A 17,641-nucleotide genomic window follows, 5' to 3' on the forward strand; every position below is an offset into this window, starting at 1 on the left:
TGCCCTTTCAATGGCCACAAATGAAAGGGATATTTCTCTCCTGAAAATCTTAAGGTCTAAATAAAGAGTTTGCATTGGTCTCTTCCCAGCATACTGTTCTTGCTTTGAATCTTGCCATGAAGCTTTAGGGTACCTTTGTGAATTGTTGCTTGGATTGTTGATTAAATGGTAGAGTGGCATATGAATTCAGCAGTGACAACAATTTAAATATTTAATTTTAGCTCTATGAGAAGCACTACATTTCTTGAAGAAGTAATTCATATAATGTTCTCTAACTACTATATTGGGGTGGAGAGAAGTTGAGGGAGAGAAGAGACAAATTGGTATCGAATTTAAAAAATCTTTAACCTTTGAAAGTTAATATTTGAAAGAAATGCAAGCCTGTCTAACCTTTGAAATATCTAAGGGACTCCTCTATTCATCCTCCACTCTCAGAGGCACTGTTACTCCAGACAAGAGAAATACAACTTTTGGACTATCTCTTTCAGGCTGTCAGGTTTCCTGCTAAGGAACTACACATAGAGAGACTTTATCCCTTCTTGACCTTTGAAAACCGGGCCTATGACAATTATATTGGTCTGGTGTGGAAGAGATTTTTAACTGACCAGATGTTGATTCTTTTATTGATGTCTTTTTACTTCTGTTTCAAATCTGGCCTACTCCCCCCTCCCCATGTTGGTTTAGTTTGAATTTAATATAATTGGCCATCTTGAATTCTATTATAAAGCAGACATAATGTATAATCTAACAAACACATGATAAAGTGAAAGAATAAGAGCAATATATATGCCCTTCATTTCGGTGATGTATGCAAGCTTTATTTGGGGGTGTTTCTGAAGAAGGGCTGTGCTCTCAAGGGTTTATTCTCTAGTTTATCTGTGGCTTTATTTCAAGAGGCTAGTGTTTCAAAAAGCAAGTGTTTCAAGAGGTTATTTTTGCACAGGAGCAGAACACAGAAGGAGACATCATCTGATATCAACAACCCCCTCTGTTGTGATGTTTTTCTTTTCCATATGTCTTTGTTATCATTTTGCATTCTTAATTCCCATGAAGAAAGGTAGAGGTGGCTGTCCTACATGTAAGCTGAGTTCCTTGTTTCTTTTTCTTTTGACTGTCCTTGGCTGCATGTTCTCTGTTGATGTCTTGTTCCTGGTACTTGACCATCTTGTCTGTGAAAGGAAACACTCCAGCTGGCTTGCCTGATAAGAAGAAAGGAAGGTTTGCTTGGTTTAGTCACTCCACAGAAACTCATGGTAATGTTCCAATGTTCTCTGTGTCCACCTTCAGTGTGTGTGTGTGTGTGTACCTTTCTGTGTAGTACCTGTGTAATCTGTCGGTGCATGCATTTGTCTCTTTCTGTTGCTTCTGCAGCATCCTGCACTTGTGCTTGAGATGGTAACTCCTATTGACAATCAACCTTTTGTCAAAGTCTTTGGAATTGTAATTCATGCTGTTCAAATATGTCTCCAAGATGCTCCATTATGTCCCCAAATAATTTTACTTGGTGTTTCACATGTAACCACTTGCTAAAATACTGGGGTTAGGATAATGTTGGTTATTTCCTCTACAGTATACCAAGCAGGTATCAACTGTTAAGAGCATAATATAAACGTATTTTGTGTTACTGAAAGGGAATATATTAGACAACCTAAATAATTGGTGGCTTGTGCACAGTGGGATTGATTGGGTAGAGGGTAAGATAAATAGGTTTTTTGAGAAAAAAATCATTAGGATTTTCAAAACTTATGACAGAAAAAAAGGTTGCCAACTATTTTTGTCTCTGTTATGCTGGAAAAAATGATGAATCCATATTAAATTCATATTAAGATACATAATGGTCAGTTACACATTTGATACCTTTTAAACCCTTGATAGAACATGCTGTGAAATCTCTTGAAGTTCTGCAAAATTTTGTAGTCTGTGGAGCTGCCAAATCACCTGTCCAAACTCATTGTAGTCATTTCATCATGTTTAGATCATTTTGTGTACCATATTCTGACAACGGCATTGTGGGACATAATGGACAAACCTAAAATTGCAGTACTGTGGATTTAGTTTTAAGACAGTTCATTGAAGAACTATGCATTCTGTATAACCAATACACTGCAGTATAGTGATATAGCCATGATCAGCCTTTATATTCCCAACTCAAAGAACTGGAAGCAATGTATTGCTGAATGATTTGGAAGCTATGCATGGTGACAACAAGCTAGTTCTCAATTTGTAGCTTTCTCAAACAAAGTAATGCATTTAACCACTTACTTGCAATTAGAATGAAACCGAATGATTACCAGGTGGGGTTGAAAATGAAGCAACTCCTACTATAATACAAATTGGAATAATTGGCCTATACACTCTTGGGAAGTCTTCTCAGGGAGTTATGGTTATATTTGCTTTCACATAAAATTATATTGTTGGCATTTCTAAATGGGTACCCAATATGTGATGCAGTTGTATAACAGAACTTAGAAATTTGCTTTTTACTAGTCTTTGAATCCATTTCTACAGTCTGGTATCTTTGTCGCTGGGAAACAAAAGTCCAAATTAGCCACCTGAACTTTTTTTGGCATTTACAATTACCTCTCTCTTGTGACAGTGTTCACCCAGATTTTGTACAACAGAATTGTAAGCTGCTTGACTGAGAAGATTAATGAAAAAGATTTTAGGCTTCTTCAAGCACAACATAACATTTTGATTAGACTTCTTAACTACTGCCATCACTACCAACAGACATATTCACTAAACATTTACCACAACTTTAAATTGGCCTGATGTTTTTAGATTAATTTGCATAATAACCATAATAACCAAATGTGGTATGTTTACAATCTGAGTGCTTCACTGAGTTTTTATAGAATCTTTGTCAGCATTTAATTTTAACACAGTACATACTGAACTGAATTGGATGGCCAGCAACATAATTAATACCTACCAACATACTTTAGCACAAGGTATGGATAAAGGGGCCATTTTTTCCTATCCTTCTTAATGTGAGTTAAAGGAGAGCTTGGAAAGGTTACTTTTGCAACCACATCTCCCAGAATTCCTCCAGCCAGCATGGCTGTGAAGGCTAAGAGATTCTGGAAGTTAAACTCAAGAAATCCTTTCCAAGGTCTTGGTTACCATTGTTCATATGGAAAAAATTATGGAGATCTATCATAGATATTTTTGAAATCTTGGGATGACTTAGTGGTTGAAGTGGACCCTTAAGCCTCTAGTCATCTATTCTTACTATAGGTCTATATTACTGAAAATTAGACTTCCAAATTGTTTAAATGAGAAACTTCAAACAAGTCATGCAGAAATTATATGTGTTCAGCATCACAAACTTCTGATAACGTAATTATTCTGGAAGATGAGCTGAAATGAATGAAGTATAACAATGCATTGATATGCAAAAATTTGCTGGTTTAGCATGACTTATATATCAATTTTACTGCAGATGTCTTCTGAATTCTGTAAATATAATTTAACTAACTTGGAGCACATCCTTTAGTTCAGGATGGGCAGCTGTGATAGGCTAGAGAGATACATTATCTCCCTAAGATACCTTAGGGCAGGCATGGGTAAACTTCAGCCCTACAGGTGTTTTGGACTTTAACTCCCACAATTCCTAACATCTGGTAGTTAGGAATTGTGGGAGTTGAAGTCCAAAACACCTGAAGAGGTGAAGTTTGCCCATGCCTGCCTTAGCCTCTGCAATGAACTACCACACACACAAACTCCACTGGAAATAACATTTTTGGCCCAAATATGCTCCTACACTCCATAGGCTAGGTGGAGGCACTTTAGCCATGTTTCTTGGAAGAGTGGAACCCAGAGGAGGTTTTATTTCAAAACAAGGAATGCCCAGAAATCACTTCCAATTTTTTAAAAGGCCTTATTTGGGCCAACATGTGGCAAAAAATCCTCAAATACCTACTATAGAGTATTTGGGAACAAAAGACATTTTTGAAAAACAATTTATGGGAATGGGAATGTTTTGACTTCTGAGGTGACAAATATGATCTTAGGGGCTATATCACTGGTTCTCAACCTGTGGGTCCCCAGATGTTTTGGCTTTCAACTCCCAGAAATCCTAATAACTGGTAAACTGGCTGGGATTTCTGGGAATTGTAGGCCAAAACACCTGAGGACACACAGGTTGAGAAACACTGGGCTATATACAGTCTTCTGGCCACACTTTGCCCTCCTCTGCTACAATTCCTCTTCATTATGATTATGTTTCTGATTCTGTTCATAGTAAGCAATATAGAACACGGCAATGCATTTGTCAGCACATTGTGACTCATTCATAGTTGCTGAATTCTTTAACAAGCCCTTTTGGAATTCCATCATGCATTATTTCCCTTAAATTATTAGTCAAAGAGAGTTTAGCATGCAAGGCAATGTTGATAGTTCAAACCCATGAATAAATTGATACAGCAACAGGTCTTGAAGTTCACCATAGAAGCCTGCATCCAGGTTACACCATCTAAACTGAAGGCAGGCCCCCAGTAAATATTGCAAGCAAGAGGTAGCATTTATTTAACTGTCTTGATCGCTTAGCATTTGAATATATATATAGAGAGAGGGGGTGTGTCAATAAAAGTAAGCTGCTATTATTATTGTCTGTGTTCTAACACTGATAGTAGGGATGTGCCAAGAGTTCCCCTTGAGGTCCTATTCGCTTGATCATCGTCCTCCTTCTCCATAAGTAACCTGTGCCTTTTTGCTAAGCCTCCACCATCAGAAGCCTCTAATTTAGTACTGCATATATATTACTGACTGTATACTTTTTTCTTTCTTCTAATGTTTTCAGTGAGCATGCCTACCAGTGAGACAGAATCTGTGAACACAGATAACGTAGCTGGAGGTGATATTGAAGGAGAAAACTGTGGTGCACGGCTAGCGTAAGTTCAACCGCATTTACCCTATTATCTTGTTCTGTGATTGAGTATAATTGATGTTAGTCTCAACTCAACTCTTATTTCAGAGTCAGCTTTCTCAGAAATATCTTTTCTTTCAGAGCATCACAGCACCTCACAGAACATTACGAATACATGAGCAAATGACCTCTGTTTGTCTCCACCCAGCTTACCATTTAACTTTCATTGTCCATATTTATTTTATTTTTTAAATTATGAAAAACCTTGTACTGGAAGTGGGCACCTAGAAATGTTTTGTAAGACAATGATCTCTGCATGTGTCAATTGCTACAATTGCTGTTTTTCCTATAGTTTTTGCACTACGTTTTTGACATTGAATTAAAGGTTTCATCTGTGGCAATGTTTGTAACATACCTTTTAAACTATTTATATGGAAAAATTTAAATATCTTCTAAATTAAGTCTTGTATGAACTAAAGATTGATTTTTGGGAAGACAACTAACTTCTTGTTTTTGAAAAAAATATCCAGTTGTATATTTGCCTCTAATTTATTTGATTATTTATATAGTACTAATATTCGTATACCTCCACTAACCCATTTTTAAAAGCCACAGTAACATTAAAAAGAATTAGAAAACCATAGAAGAAAAACCATTCCATGAAACCATTGAAATATATCACAGTAAAAACCACTGTAGAAGTGCAGCGCAAGAGATGTGCCTTAATGGTTTTTTTTCTGAAAGCTGAGAGAGTGAGGGCCTTTCAGGAGTTCATTCCACAGGTCCCTTCCATGCAGCTGAATAAAATCACACATTTTCTGCTTTGAATCAGAATATATGACAGTGTGGACTCAGATAACCCAGATCAGAACAGATATTATGGGATTTTCTGCCTTGATATTCTGGCTTATTTGGCTGTGTGGAAGGGCCCACATTTCATTCTCATTGGAGCAAGAAAGAAAACCCATGTGTCAGAAAAGCACGCCTGTATCAGCAACAGATTCCTCAGGAACACAATTTATGTAAGTCTCAGAAAGGGACAGTCTATCCCTTAGAAATCTAGACAGACACAATATCATCAGCAAGTACAGCAGCATGAAGGAGAAGTCAAACCACCTTCCAAGAAATATAATTGAAAGTTCTTTTTCTGTTTTTTGACACATTCTGATTAAAGATCTTAATATATAGAAAATTCTTGCTTCCTAGACACGCCTGGCAGTGTTTGGCTTTTTCTAGCAGTCTGGTCCCATTGGGCTGTCACTTGAATTTGGGGCACAAGAGAGTTCTTTTCCCTTTGAGAGATCCTTAAAACGATTTTCCTCCTGTGGGGAAGAAAGTTTCAATTAAGTTTATGAATGGCTTCAGCCTCATAGATTCTATATTCTAGGAACTGATTCTATAGAATTTCTCATTTTAAAAGGGAGAAAAATCTTCTCCATGGAATTGCAAGCATTGAGGCAAATGTTTTAAAGCAATGTTAATATGACTCATTCTTATTTGTCTATTGTGCTTTTAATACAATTTATCAAAAGAAAAAGCTGGCACAGTTCTATCCTGAATGCATATTAGTGTGAAGACCAGAGAGATACCAAGGATAGAGCTGCCACCATAAAACAAAAGTAGAGGTGGTGGTTGGATTTTCCTGGAAAAAATGTTAACATTTTCCAAAGTAGAAGCATAGTGTCACTTTAGATGGTTGTCTAAAAAAATAAGAACTGCTCAGATGCACAACAAATAAACTTAGTTAATTATTAGAAATAAATATTGTAAGGAGATACGCACTAATCCACTCAATCTATTTTGAGCTGTTATATTTTAATCTCAGCAAGACAATAAATAATTTTGAAGGAAATCTTCATTTTCTGGTTAGATCAGAAAACTAACCAGATTAATGATGATAATTAAGAATGCATTTTATAAATATGGTTCTAAAATTATTGGTAGACAATAATGGCTTGTCATTAAGCCGCAAACATAGCTTTTAAAAAACTTTCTGAAGACGAGGCTTTTGTAGTGACTGTCAGCAAAGTTATAATCGTCATGTTGCAGTGTATCAAAAGAAAAATAAAATAATGCTGCTGCAGCAGCACAGCCCTGAAGTAATGTGGTCAATGAGAAGTAAGATGACTGTAGCATAAAGTCATCTTACTTTATTGCTGGAACAAAAGCATAATGCAGTTTCAATGCAGGAACAAAATGCAGGAACAAAAAACACCAGAAAGAGAATACAGGCAGATGCAGAATATATGAACAAAGGAATAAGCTCCACCTGTATCTGATAGGTAAGAGTCAAATTATAAGCATACTAACTGTTAAAGGTACCAGCCTACCAACTAAACATAACTAAGTCATTCTATGAACTATATAATTTTGCAAACATTATAATACTTTCAACAGTGACCTTCATTAGGACTTGGGGTATTTTCTGGTAAATTTTTATTTATACTCTTACAATGTTTTCCTTTCCCTTTCTTCCCCCTTCTTTTGATCTATATCAATTCAGCAATGCCAAAATAGGGATGAATATATTGTTTTTAGATTTTAACTGGGCAGCAACAGGGCGAGTTTTGATTTTTTGGTTTCTACCAATAGTTATAGTTCTGAGTTCTGTGTGTTCAATGTACAAGTTAATATAAAGGATATAAAATGACTCTTACTTGGCCAGACCAAAAGTTTCTTTAGCCCAGCATGCCAATTTCCATAGTAGCTAACAGATCCCTCAGAGAAGTCTCCAAATAAGACTTAAAAGCCTATCTGCATCTGGTGAGGACTCACCTTTCCTTTAGACCAGTCGTTCCCAACCTTTTTTTTTTTTTACCAGGGACCACTTTGACCAGGGACCAATTGGCCAGGAACCATTTTGACCAGGGACCACTCTCCAAAGTTATTTTAGGTCTCGCGGCCCACCAGTGGGCTGGGGCCCATGGGTTGGGAACCACGGCTTTAGACAAAGGGAGGAAAACACTACAGACAGAAGATAAGAAATTCTGAAAATTATTTTTACAGATCATGCATTAATTTTATATTTCCATTGCTCCCTAAGATAGTTAGTTGTCAACAGAGGTTCTGTAGCATTTTTTTAAAGAAAAAGTAATTAGGCTTTAAACCTTGGGATATCCCTCCCCTCTACTATTTAACCGCATAGTCAAAGCAGTGGTATTCCCCATAATAACCTATGGATGTGAGAGCTGGACCTTAGGGAAAGCTGAGTGAAGGAAGACAGATGCTTTTGAGCTGTGGTGTTGGAAGAAAGTTCTGAGAGTGCCTTGGACCGCAAGAAGATCCAACCAGTCTATACTTCAGGAAATAAAACCCGTCTGCTCATTGGAGAGAAGGATATTAGAGGCAGAGATGAGAAAAAAAGGAAATCTTAGAGAAGACAATTATGCTGGGAAAATGGAAGGAAAAAGGAAGTGGGGCCGACCAAGGGCAGGATGGATGGTATCCTTGAAGTGACTGGATTGACTCTGAAGGAGCTGGGGAAGGTGACAGCCGACAGGGAGCTCTGGCGTAGGATGGTCCATGAAGTCACGAAGAGTCGGAAGCAACTGAACAAATGAACAACAACAAACTATTTAACAGGACAAGAAGACAAGAGTGAAACCTTTTTTTATTGATGTTTATTAATTCTAGCTATGGCTCCCATATCAGTGAAGTTAGGAATATGTTAAGGGTAAAACTATAAATGGCCCAAATAGGTTCAGCATCTTGGAGAGTCCTACTAAAGAGCCAATTAAGACCTGCTCCACTGACACAGGAACTACCACTCACCAATTATTATACTTTTCTTCTGCTTTTCTTCTTTCCCACCTTCTCAACACATATGAACGTATCATTTGCAATGTTCGATAGATTTATTCAAAGGCTTAAATTGTGACTCTAATAGAACCATTTAATAAATTGGATTTCCCTGTGTGTTTACTTAGGATTCAACAGTAGATTGAGTGTGTCTCCTCTTTTTGGGACCAACCAAAAGAAATCCAGCCAGTATATGATAGAATTAACTGAACTGCACTAAAGTGCTGTAAAATATATTGTGTATTACTGAACTGTTAACTTATTTCATTTAATTTGTTCTAAGGCACTTTCAGGTTGAAGAGAAGGACATTTTCTCCCTAATATTAAATGAAACAATTAATCCAAATGTTTCTACCCCTAATATATATATATATTATTTCATAATCTTCAGTGGATTGATTTGGAGGATGACATGAAATGGCAAATTGAATTAATGTATTTATAATTGTTTTTAATATAGGTTAAGTGTATGTTACGTTGTGTATTGTTTGCCACAGAATGGTGCCTACTGGTAGCTGTCCTGAGTTGAGTCCCTCTTTGGAGGCGAGAAGGACAGGATAGAAATCTCTTAATAAATAATATAAATAAATTATTTGCAGATCATAATTTCATTTTTACAGATATTTACTGTAGTAGGAACAGACTTTCACATATTCATAGCTGATATCAATGGCTATTTTAGTATTATATTACAAATGTAATTTAGACAGTTTGTTACTTCATCATATTAGTCATCTTTAGAGCTCTAATATAATAGTAGTAGTAATAATAATAATAATAATAATAATAATAATAATAACTTTATTTATATTTTGCTCTATCTCCCCAAAGGGACTCAGGGCGGATCTATAGAAAATGTGAGATATAAATATTTTTAAATGATATATTGCTATCTGTATTCACATCACACGACTTGTCCATGTCTCATGGAAGATGCATTTTGGATGTGTATGAATGTTGATCTGCTTCTTGAATCAATTTTGAAATGCGAGCTAGTTACCTGAAGCTGTTATTAACCAAAGGACTTGCGCCTGAAAAGTCAGACAAAGATAGTAACCCCATGCAAGCTAGTTGTTCTACATGGCCAATTAGCCAGACATAGGCAGGAAATATTTATAAGCAGTTTTCTAGTGTTTATTGTTTAAACTTTACAAAGCTGAATCTATACAAGTCAAAAAGAATCTTCAATGGTTATTGGGTACACTTTTTGAAAGCATGTGATTTTTTTTTTTTTACAATTTCTACAGTAAATTGTCATGGTGGGGATCACATATCTATCTATCTGATCTCCACTGTAATGATTTACTGTAGAAATTTTAAATCTTATCCTCCCCCCCCCCCCAAACACATATACATATTCCTTTATTTACAAACCCAGGGTTAAGTCCTAAACCATTTTTTTACACTAGATTTTAGTAAATGTATGATCCACAAACTAATTATGCCACATTAAATTATGTGGTTTGCTGTATTCTACAGGAACTGTATGTACAGCCTTTATGAGATAACCACCACTTGCACAGGTCCTCTCACTGTGTAAATCTCAATCTCCCTCCTCCTCCACCACCTTTCCCACTAACGGTTTTCATTTTGTATTTATTGTTTTTAAGTTAATGGGTATTGAAGTAATGTCTTCTCTCTTTCAGGCACCGGATATCGAAATCTAAGTTTAGGTAAGCATTATAACTTTAGAATAAAGAGTTGAATAATAGAGTTGGAAGAGACCACATGGGCTATCTAGTCCAACCCACGGCCATGCAGGATAAGCACAATCAAAGCACCCCAGACAGATGGTCATCCAGCCTCTGTTTAAAAGTCTCCAAAGAAGGAGCCTCCACCACACTTCAGGGCAGAGATTTCCACTGCTGAATAGCTCTCACAGTTAGGAAGTTCTTCCTAATGTTCAGGTGGCATCTTCTTTCCTGTAATTTGAACCCATTGTTCCGAGTTCTAGTTTCCAGGATAGCAGAAAACAAGCCTGCTCCCTCCTCCTTATGACATCCTTTCACATATTTGTACATGGTTTGAACCAAAATACATCCATAGTCTTCTTGTTGTAGCTTCCCATTGTTGTAATTGGAAAATGATTATGATTTATTTACCTAAAAGCAAAAGGCCCGAAACAATTTGAGCCCTCAAATGAAGGCTCAAGTCTCTTAGATCTCAAGCTGTATTGTGGTATGACCAGGGTCAGCGTATCCTATAATGACAAGACACATTAAAATGACTAGAACATATGTGTGTTTTAGATGCTTCAATTACACCCTGTTCCCTTTGGCTTTTTTACTGCAACATTTCTGGTGATGGCCCCTTTTTAAAATGTGTGTGGTAGGTAGGTGTAATAGGTGTGCCCAAGTGTACTCTCACCTTAAGATTTAACTTGGTCAGTAGAGGAAACGCTGAAGGCCATTTACTTGTCAGATAATAAGTTGCTATAAGATTGCACAACCAAACATTATTTTACTGCTTTCTGTGCTTTGTACTTCCCAGTGAACAAAGATTGAGAGAGACAAGAATATCCAAAACAGTTGTGCATCTCACTTGGCACACAAATCTTACCAAAAATGGAAGAAGAATAAAGACACATCCCAAACCCATTAACTTTATTATCTAGGAATAAATGTTTCGTGGAAACTGGTTGCTAAGCAAGCTACATTCTGAAGGGTTGGAAATGTGTAATTAGCTTTAAATACTCTGTGTGGTTAGTAATTACCCTCAGTAATCACTATGACACTTGTGAGGGGCTGTATGTTCCAGGAAAGCACATCTTAGTGTGATATTTTCTTTCCCCTCTATCTCAACAAATATTACGTGTAGCTCAGAGTTCAAGAAAGAAAACTCTTAACATTCCCACTATAGTTGCTTGAGCCTCAAATATTTGTCCACCCCTTAAATTCTGATTTAGTTCAATTACGTTATAAGAACCAAAAAACCAATTTATAAGAACCAAAAAGGCCAATTTATTTGACTTCTGTGGGCAATAATAATATCCCCTGTTATTCAGTAATTCAAAGATAACTATTTGGAGAATAGTGAAAAGCCAAGAGAAAATCTGCAGTTGATGAAAGGTAGGAATGTAGCGTCATACCCACTGTCATTGGTTTCCTATTTTTGACCATAAAAGTCCATCTACATTGCATGAAAAAGACAGCCAGAAAATATTAATATTAGAATCAGAAGTTGTTTTTTCCTAACACCCCTATTAAGAAATATACAGGAATACTGCTTTGTTGCTCTAGTTCTGCAGAAGTCCAAGCTGTAAGCTTTGCTGTTTAAATAAATAAGTACTAGTATGTATGAGTTTTTTGATACTCCTAGTGTTAATAAATTAAAGTGTTCATGTTATCGAAGAAGGTGTCTTTGATTTTTTTTTTCAGTTGCCAAACCCATTTTGCAACACAAATGAAGATAAAAGATTATGAGAAGAAGAAAGACAGAGAATTTTAGCAAAGGCTGTACAGCAGTGGTTCTCAATCTGGGTTCCCCAGATGTTTTTGGCCTTCAACTCCCAGAAATCCTAACAGCTGCTAAACTGGCTGGGATTTCTGGGAGTTGTAGGCCAGAAACATCTGGAGATCCCAGGTTGGGAACCACTGCTGTACAGTGATGCATTGTGGCTGACCATGAGTCTAGGAACACTATACCATGTCAGTGCATCATGATAGGGGTGGGTCAAAAATCGTAGTCTACCGAATTTCATCTGCTACCCATAACTAAGAGAGATTAGTATAACTTTATCAGACTATTGGACAGCTACACTGAATTAAAGTGTCTTCTTTTGTCTTTCTTCACATGTTTAGATAAATTTGAATATACATGTATAGGAAGTGTATCCAGTTCCACTAACTTAAAATAAATTGTTGGCGTCACAAGTCACATCTGAGGGTTTTGGACTATGCAGGGTTTTGGGCTTCCTTCTACTTAACTTAATTCCATATTAAGACTATTGGAACACAGAATAATGGATAATGAGATTGGATCCTGATTCTAGTGATGAGACCTGATGGATTTGCGATACTGATGTAATTTTGTATTGATGCTTTGTTTTTTATTGTGATACTGTTGTTTAAATGCTTATTAACTGTACTATATATATTGCTCAATTGTTGTAAACCGCTCCGAGTTGCCTAAGGGCTGAGAGGAGCGGTATACAAGCAAAGTAAATAAAAAATAAATAAATTACCACTGTGGATTTTCCTATTCTTCCTTTTTTTTCAGCCGCTACTGGCGCAGATGGAATCGGTTCTGCAGACGGAAATGTCGAGCTGCTGTGAAATCCAGTGTGTTCTACTGGCTTGTGATCTTCCTTGTTTTTCTCAACACCCTCACCATTGCCTCTGAACATTACAACCAACCAGACTGGCTCACTGAAGTCCAAGGTAAGATGAAGCAGAAATTCTATTTCCTTTTGTTTATTTTTGTCACCAAGTGGGGGCAGACATTTGTAATTAACTACAGTTATCTTTGCAAACTGAGAGTATATAAAGAAAAATCATTTGAGAGCATATATACTATAAATAATGAATTACAGAATGGGAAATACTTTTTATACTATTTTATAGGGAATTCACTTAGATCAGTGGGTGTGTATGCACTATACAATTATTGTACCCTTTTCAGTTGTTAAAAAGAGAGAATACTATGCGATCTCAGAACACCCAGTATGTTCTTTTTAATCCTGTATAGTCTGCTAGTATGGAAAGGGCAAATATGAATACTGAGAACTCGATATTGTCAATTCCATATTCCAACTGTATAGAGGGTTATGTAATGAGCAGCTTTGGTTTTTGTTTATTGGTTTCTTAGAATCTAGAGTTGGAAGGGGTCTCAGGGGCCATCAAGTCAATGCTCTCTCTCTCTCTCTGTTACTGTAAGTGTAGACTACAATTATGCATGTGTGGTCTGTAGAATAAAAATGACCAAATACTTGAAACTGGAAAATCTGGCTTCGGCTAACCAGGTATGATGTTATTCCTTCATATATCCATCATGGCTAGAGAAATTCCATTATTTTCCATGCCTTAGTATATTAACAATATTGATAAGATAACAATATTGATATCTGGCAGAGTGGCACATTCCTGTGTTTTAGATGCTTTCTTTTAAGGAAACCAGACATTAATCTAAGAGATAAAACAGAGCCCTCCATATAAGCATTTGCCTAGCTAGAAAGCAGCATGTGCCTTTTTGCTCTTAATCAAACTAACTGTCCTTGGATTAGGAGTGGTATAAATACTCGTATATAAGCTGAGGACAGATTGGGGGCTAAAATTTTGGGTTTTAATATGACCCATGGGCAGGCCCGTAGCCAGGATTTCGTTTCGGGGGGGCTAAAAAAATTTCAGGGGGGGTTTCGGGGGGGCTGAGTTTCGGGGGGCTGAGTCTGAGTGAAAGAGGGTCTACCCTAGCAAACCTTTTGTATCGTTACCCCAATACCCCCATGCATATGAGATATATTGAGTATGGAGATATATTGAGTATGATGAATAAACATAACAGATTAAATAATGCACCAGTAAGGCCTTTTCGTGAACCACCATGAGAATTTTGGTGGGGGGCTGAAGCCCCCCAAGCCCCCCCCCCCCCCCCCGGCTACATGCCTGCCCATGGATAAGGTGAGGGTCATTTTGGAGAAATCACCAGTGCTTGATCAGTTTTCTCAGAAGTGGCGCCATAGTGGAGAGGGAAACAAAAGAGTCAATGCTCTCACTCCTCTCCTCCAGGAACATGATGGTACCCTTTTTGATAAATTAAGGTATAGTTCAGGTATAGTATTTTCACTGATCTGTGAATAAGTTAACTCTGTTTTAGGGCTGGTGTTTAACATCATTAGACATACATGAACATATACAGTACTTTAAAAACAGCATGAAAAGTGATATAAATGGTTTCAGGTGGAAAATTAGCACACAGTTATACTTCTGCTCTCATCGATTACACAGGATTGTAAGTATGAGGTATTCTTCATTAACCTGAAATGTCTCTCCACCTCCATGATCAGAAAATAACAGAGTTAAAGAGCAGCTGTGAGCTGTGCATTTCTCCTAATCTAGAATACACAGGGTTTCGATAATCAAGAAGACCCAGAATGGGAGCCAAATGAAATCTCTGAACTACTATTTCACATTTATTTGTGTGCCAAAGAACCCCACAAAATGGTTGAAGACTGCAATGTAGTCTAATTCAACATCTATTTAATATTCTTAATACTGTTCCTACAGTCTTTCAGTTGCAGTAGTATTTCAGTGCCATTATAATAATAATTATTTTTCTCTTTCTTTTTATGAGATACTGCCAATAAGGTACTGCTGGCTCTTTTCACGGCTGAGATGCTGCTAAAGATGTACAGCCTGGGTCTTCAGGCATACTTTGTGTCACTCTTCAACCGCTTTGACTGTTTCATTGTCTGTGGTGGTATCCTGGAGACCATATTGGTGGAAACAAAGATTATGTCACCCCTGGGTATCTCGGTGCTGAGATGTGTGCGATTACTGAGGATCTTTAAAATCACAAGGTATTATTTTCTTCTTACTTTTACTTACTGGAGTTGGGGTGAGGAAGAGAGTTTACTTGTTCAAATCCATTGGTCTGACCTGAACAAAGCACTTTCTTGTTCACAAGAATTATAGCAGCCTCATAATATAAGTTCTTTCATGGTAACTTATACATAATTGAAATACAATCTATACTACAAAACTACACCGCTGTTAAAATTAGATTAGAAACTGAAAGGCTCAAGCTTTTTATATGAATTAAGTATATCTGAATTAATACAGAAACAGGAAATAGCTTCCCCATTGGGTGTTACGTGATCACAAATTAGTGTGGGGTGACATAGTTTCCAACATTCTTTCCTCACTATCACAACTGACAGAATGGACAGTTGTGTTAACAAAGATAGATATAATTGAAAAAGGAACTGCTTGTGGCTCATAATGAAGAAACAGAGAAGGCAGGGGTGGTGAAAAATCTTTCTAACATGTTTTGAAGCCCAGATGGCTGAGCCTTAACACCACCAAAGCAATAACACATGGTAGAGATGGAGCCCAGTTGTTTCTGGGTCTGTCAAGCAAAAGCCTATTAGCTCTGGTTTTCATTATGATTTACCATCTGGCTTCTTGGAATTGCCTGTATGTACTTGCTACAAACAAAAGGGAATCTTGCAGGTTTCCAATCACTGCATTATCTTTTATTATTGGCAACTAGTGCGTGTCCATAAAGGCCCATCGTATTTTTTATTATTACATTTTTCTTCATTATATCCACACTGTAGATTTCAATTGCAAAAACAAAAGAGAGTCCTTTAGCTCCTTAGGAACTATACATTTATTATATCATCAGTGTTAATTGAAGAGTTACATCAGATGAATTAAGGGGTTTTTTTCTCGGTCAGAATATGTGACTCTAGAGGAGAACCAAGTAAATTATGGGGTCCGATGCCATGAAATATTGAATGTATAGTATGTAAAAATTCAGTTAAAATTTGAATAAGCATAAAGACTATTGCTATAGCAGTATTTAGTGAACACACAAGATATTACCTTGTGTTATGCACTATCACACTGTCCTACCCCAGTGCTGAAATTAACTAGCCTGCAAAGCAGTCCTATGCAGATATACTGAGAAGTAAGTTCTATGTGATTTACTGCTATGAAAGTATAACAAGAATGGAAAGTACGTTTCTTCCTCCTCACACATTTCTTTCTTTCATCCTCTATGTGTGCCTCTTCAAAACCCATAGCACTGTTAGTAACAGCTGACCTCCAGTTAGAACGCTCAGAGGCCAGTACTTCACAGTTATCTGTGTTTATGTCACATTTTTAAGGTTAGCTTTAAGTCCATCTTTAAATCTCTTTTGCTGTTCACCAGCATTCTATTTTTCATTCTTGAGCTGAGAGTAAAATAACTGCTTTGGAAGATGGTGATCGGGCATTCAGACAACGTGGCCCGTCGAGTGAAGTAGATGGTGGAGGATCATCTCTTCAGTGTTGGTGGTCTTTGCTTCTTCCAGAATGCTGACATTTGTCCACCTGTCTTCCTATGAGATTTGCAGGATTTTTCGGAGGCAGTGCTGAAGGAAACTTTCCAGAAGTCGACAATTATGTTTGTAGATGGTCCATGTTTCGCAGGCGTATTGCTGTGATGAATGCATGGTACACTCTACAAGTTCTGATAACAAAACATCAAAAGAAATAATATTTGAAGAACATATCAGAGATCTCTAGCTCGAACTCAAGTCTCAATGCCAACTGGAGTAAGGTCTAGTAATCAATTGTGTCTCAGTATCAGAATACAGCTCACAGTCACAGCTTCTAAATTGTCTGTGTGGGAGAGAGAGACTTAGTTGGAAGTCAGAAACCTTATAAAACTATGACATGACACAAAGATCTACTAAGTTGACCCAAATCTACCTTTCATTCATTTCTTTATAAGACAGTTTCAAAGAAATGTTTTATACAAGCACAAAACTAGGGCTGGTCTAAAACATCTACCACAATTTTGTAGCTCTTTATGCATGCTGTGAATATCCAGGGAAGCTCTTTGATCACAGGTAAAGCTTACTACACAGAAATGAGAAAGAACGGCAAATATCTCTATACTGATGGCAGGAAGGCAACACTTGTCCTCAAGATATTTCTTATTAGAATGCGGGATGTATTATCCACCTACCTATGAAATTTTCTGTCTTTACAGCAGGACTCAGATGGGAATGTCTGCTATACTCCCTGTCTTGGATTTTTCTGTAAGCCACCTATGCAGCTTGAAGATAAGAGGCCCATGGGGGGTGTGCGGGGTGCCACAAGGCACCCCCACATGCCTTAACAAAGACTTCCACTGCAATGGCACAGCCCATTTAGGCCATGTGAAGAGGTCCCTAGTACACACTTATCATACATTAGTACACACTCATTTTCCCAATATAAACTTCATTATGAAATTCACTGACACCAAGTAATGGCTGTAATCTGTACTTAT

General features: G+C 37.1%; 1 protein-coding gene across 15 annotated transcripts in view; it reads left to right on the top strand.

The window, feature by feature from the left end:
- CACNA1C (calcium voltage-gated channel subunit alpha1 C) overlaps window positions 1-17,641 on the top strand; it is a 527,762-nt gene that overhangs the window by 392,436 nt on the left and 117,685 nt on the right. For 13 of the 15 annotated variants that reach the window (XM_067469279.1, XM_067469283.1, XM_067469281.1 and 10 more), the window contains exons 6-10: window positions 1,179-1,253; window positions 4,802-4,892; window positions 10,312-10,338; window positions 12,884-13,044; window positions 14,954-15,179. In XM_067469279.1, the coding sequence (XP_067325380.1) occupies window positions 1,179-1,253; window positions 4,802-4,892; window positions 10,312-10,338; window positions 12,884-13,044; window positions 14,954-15,179 (580 nt within the window). The remainder of the gene's footprint in view (window positions 1-1,178; window positions 1,254-4,801; window positions 4,893-10,311; window positions 10,339-12,883; window positions 13,045-14,953; window positions 15,180-17,641) is intronic. The other 2 variants (XM_060776701.2, XM_067469287.1) reach the window with 1 other exon arrangement.

This window comes from Anolis sagrei, chromosome 5, assembly GCF_037176765.1.
Source record: "Anolis sagrei isolate rAnoSag1 chromosome 5, rAnoSag1.mat, whole genome shotgun sequence".
Lineage (NCBI taxonomy): Eukaryota > Metazoa > Chordata > Lepidosauria > Squamata > Dactyloidae > Anolis > Anolis sagrei.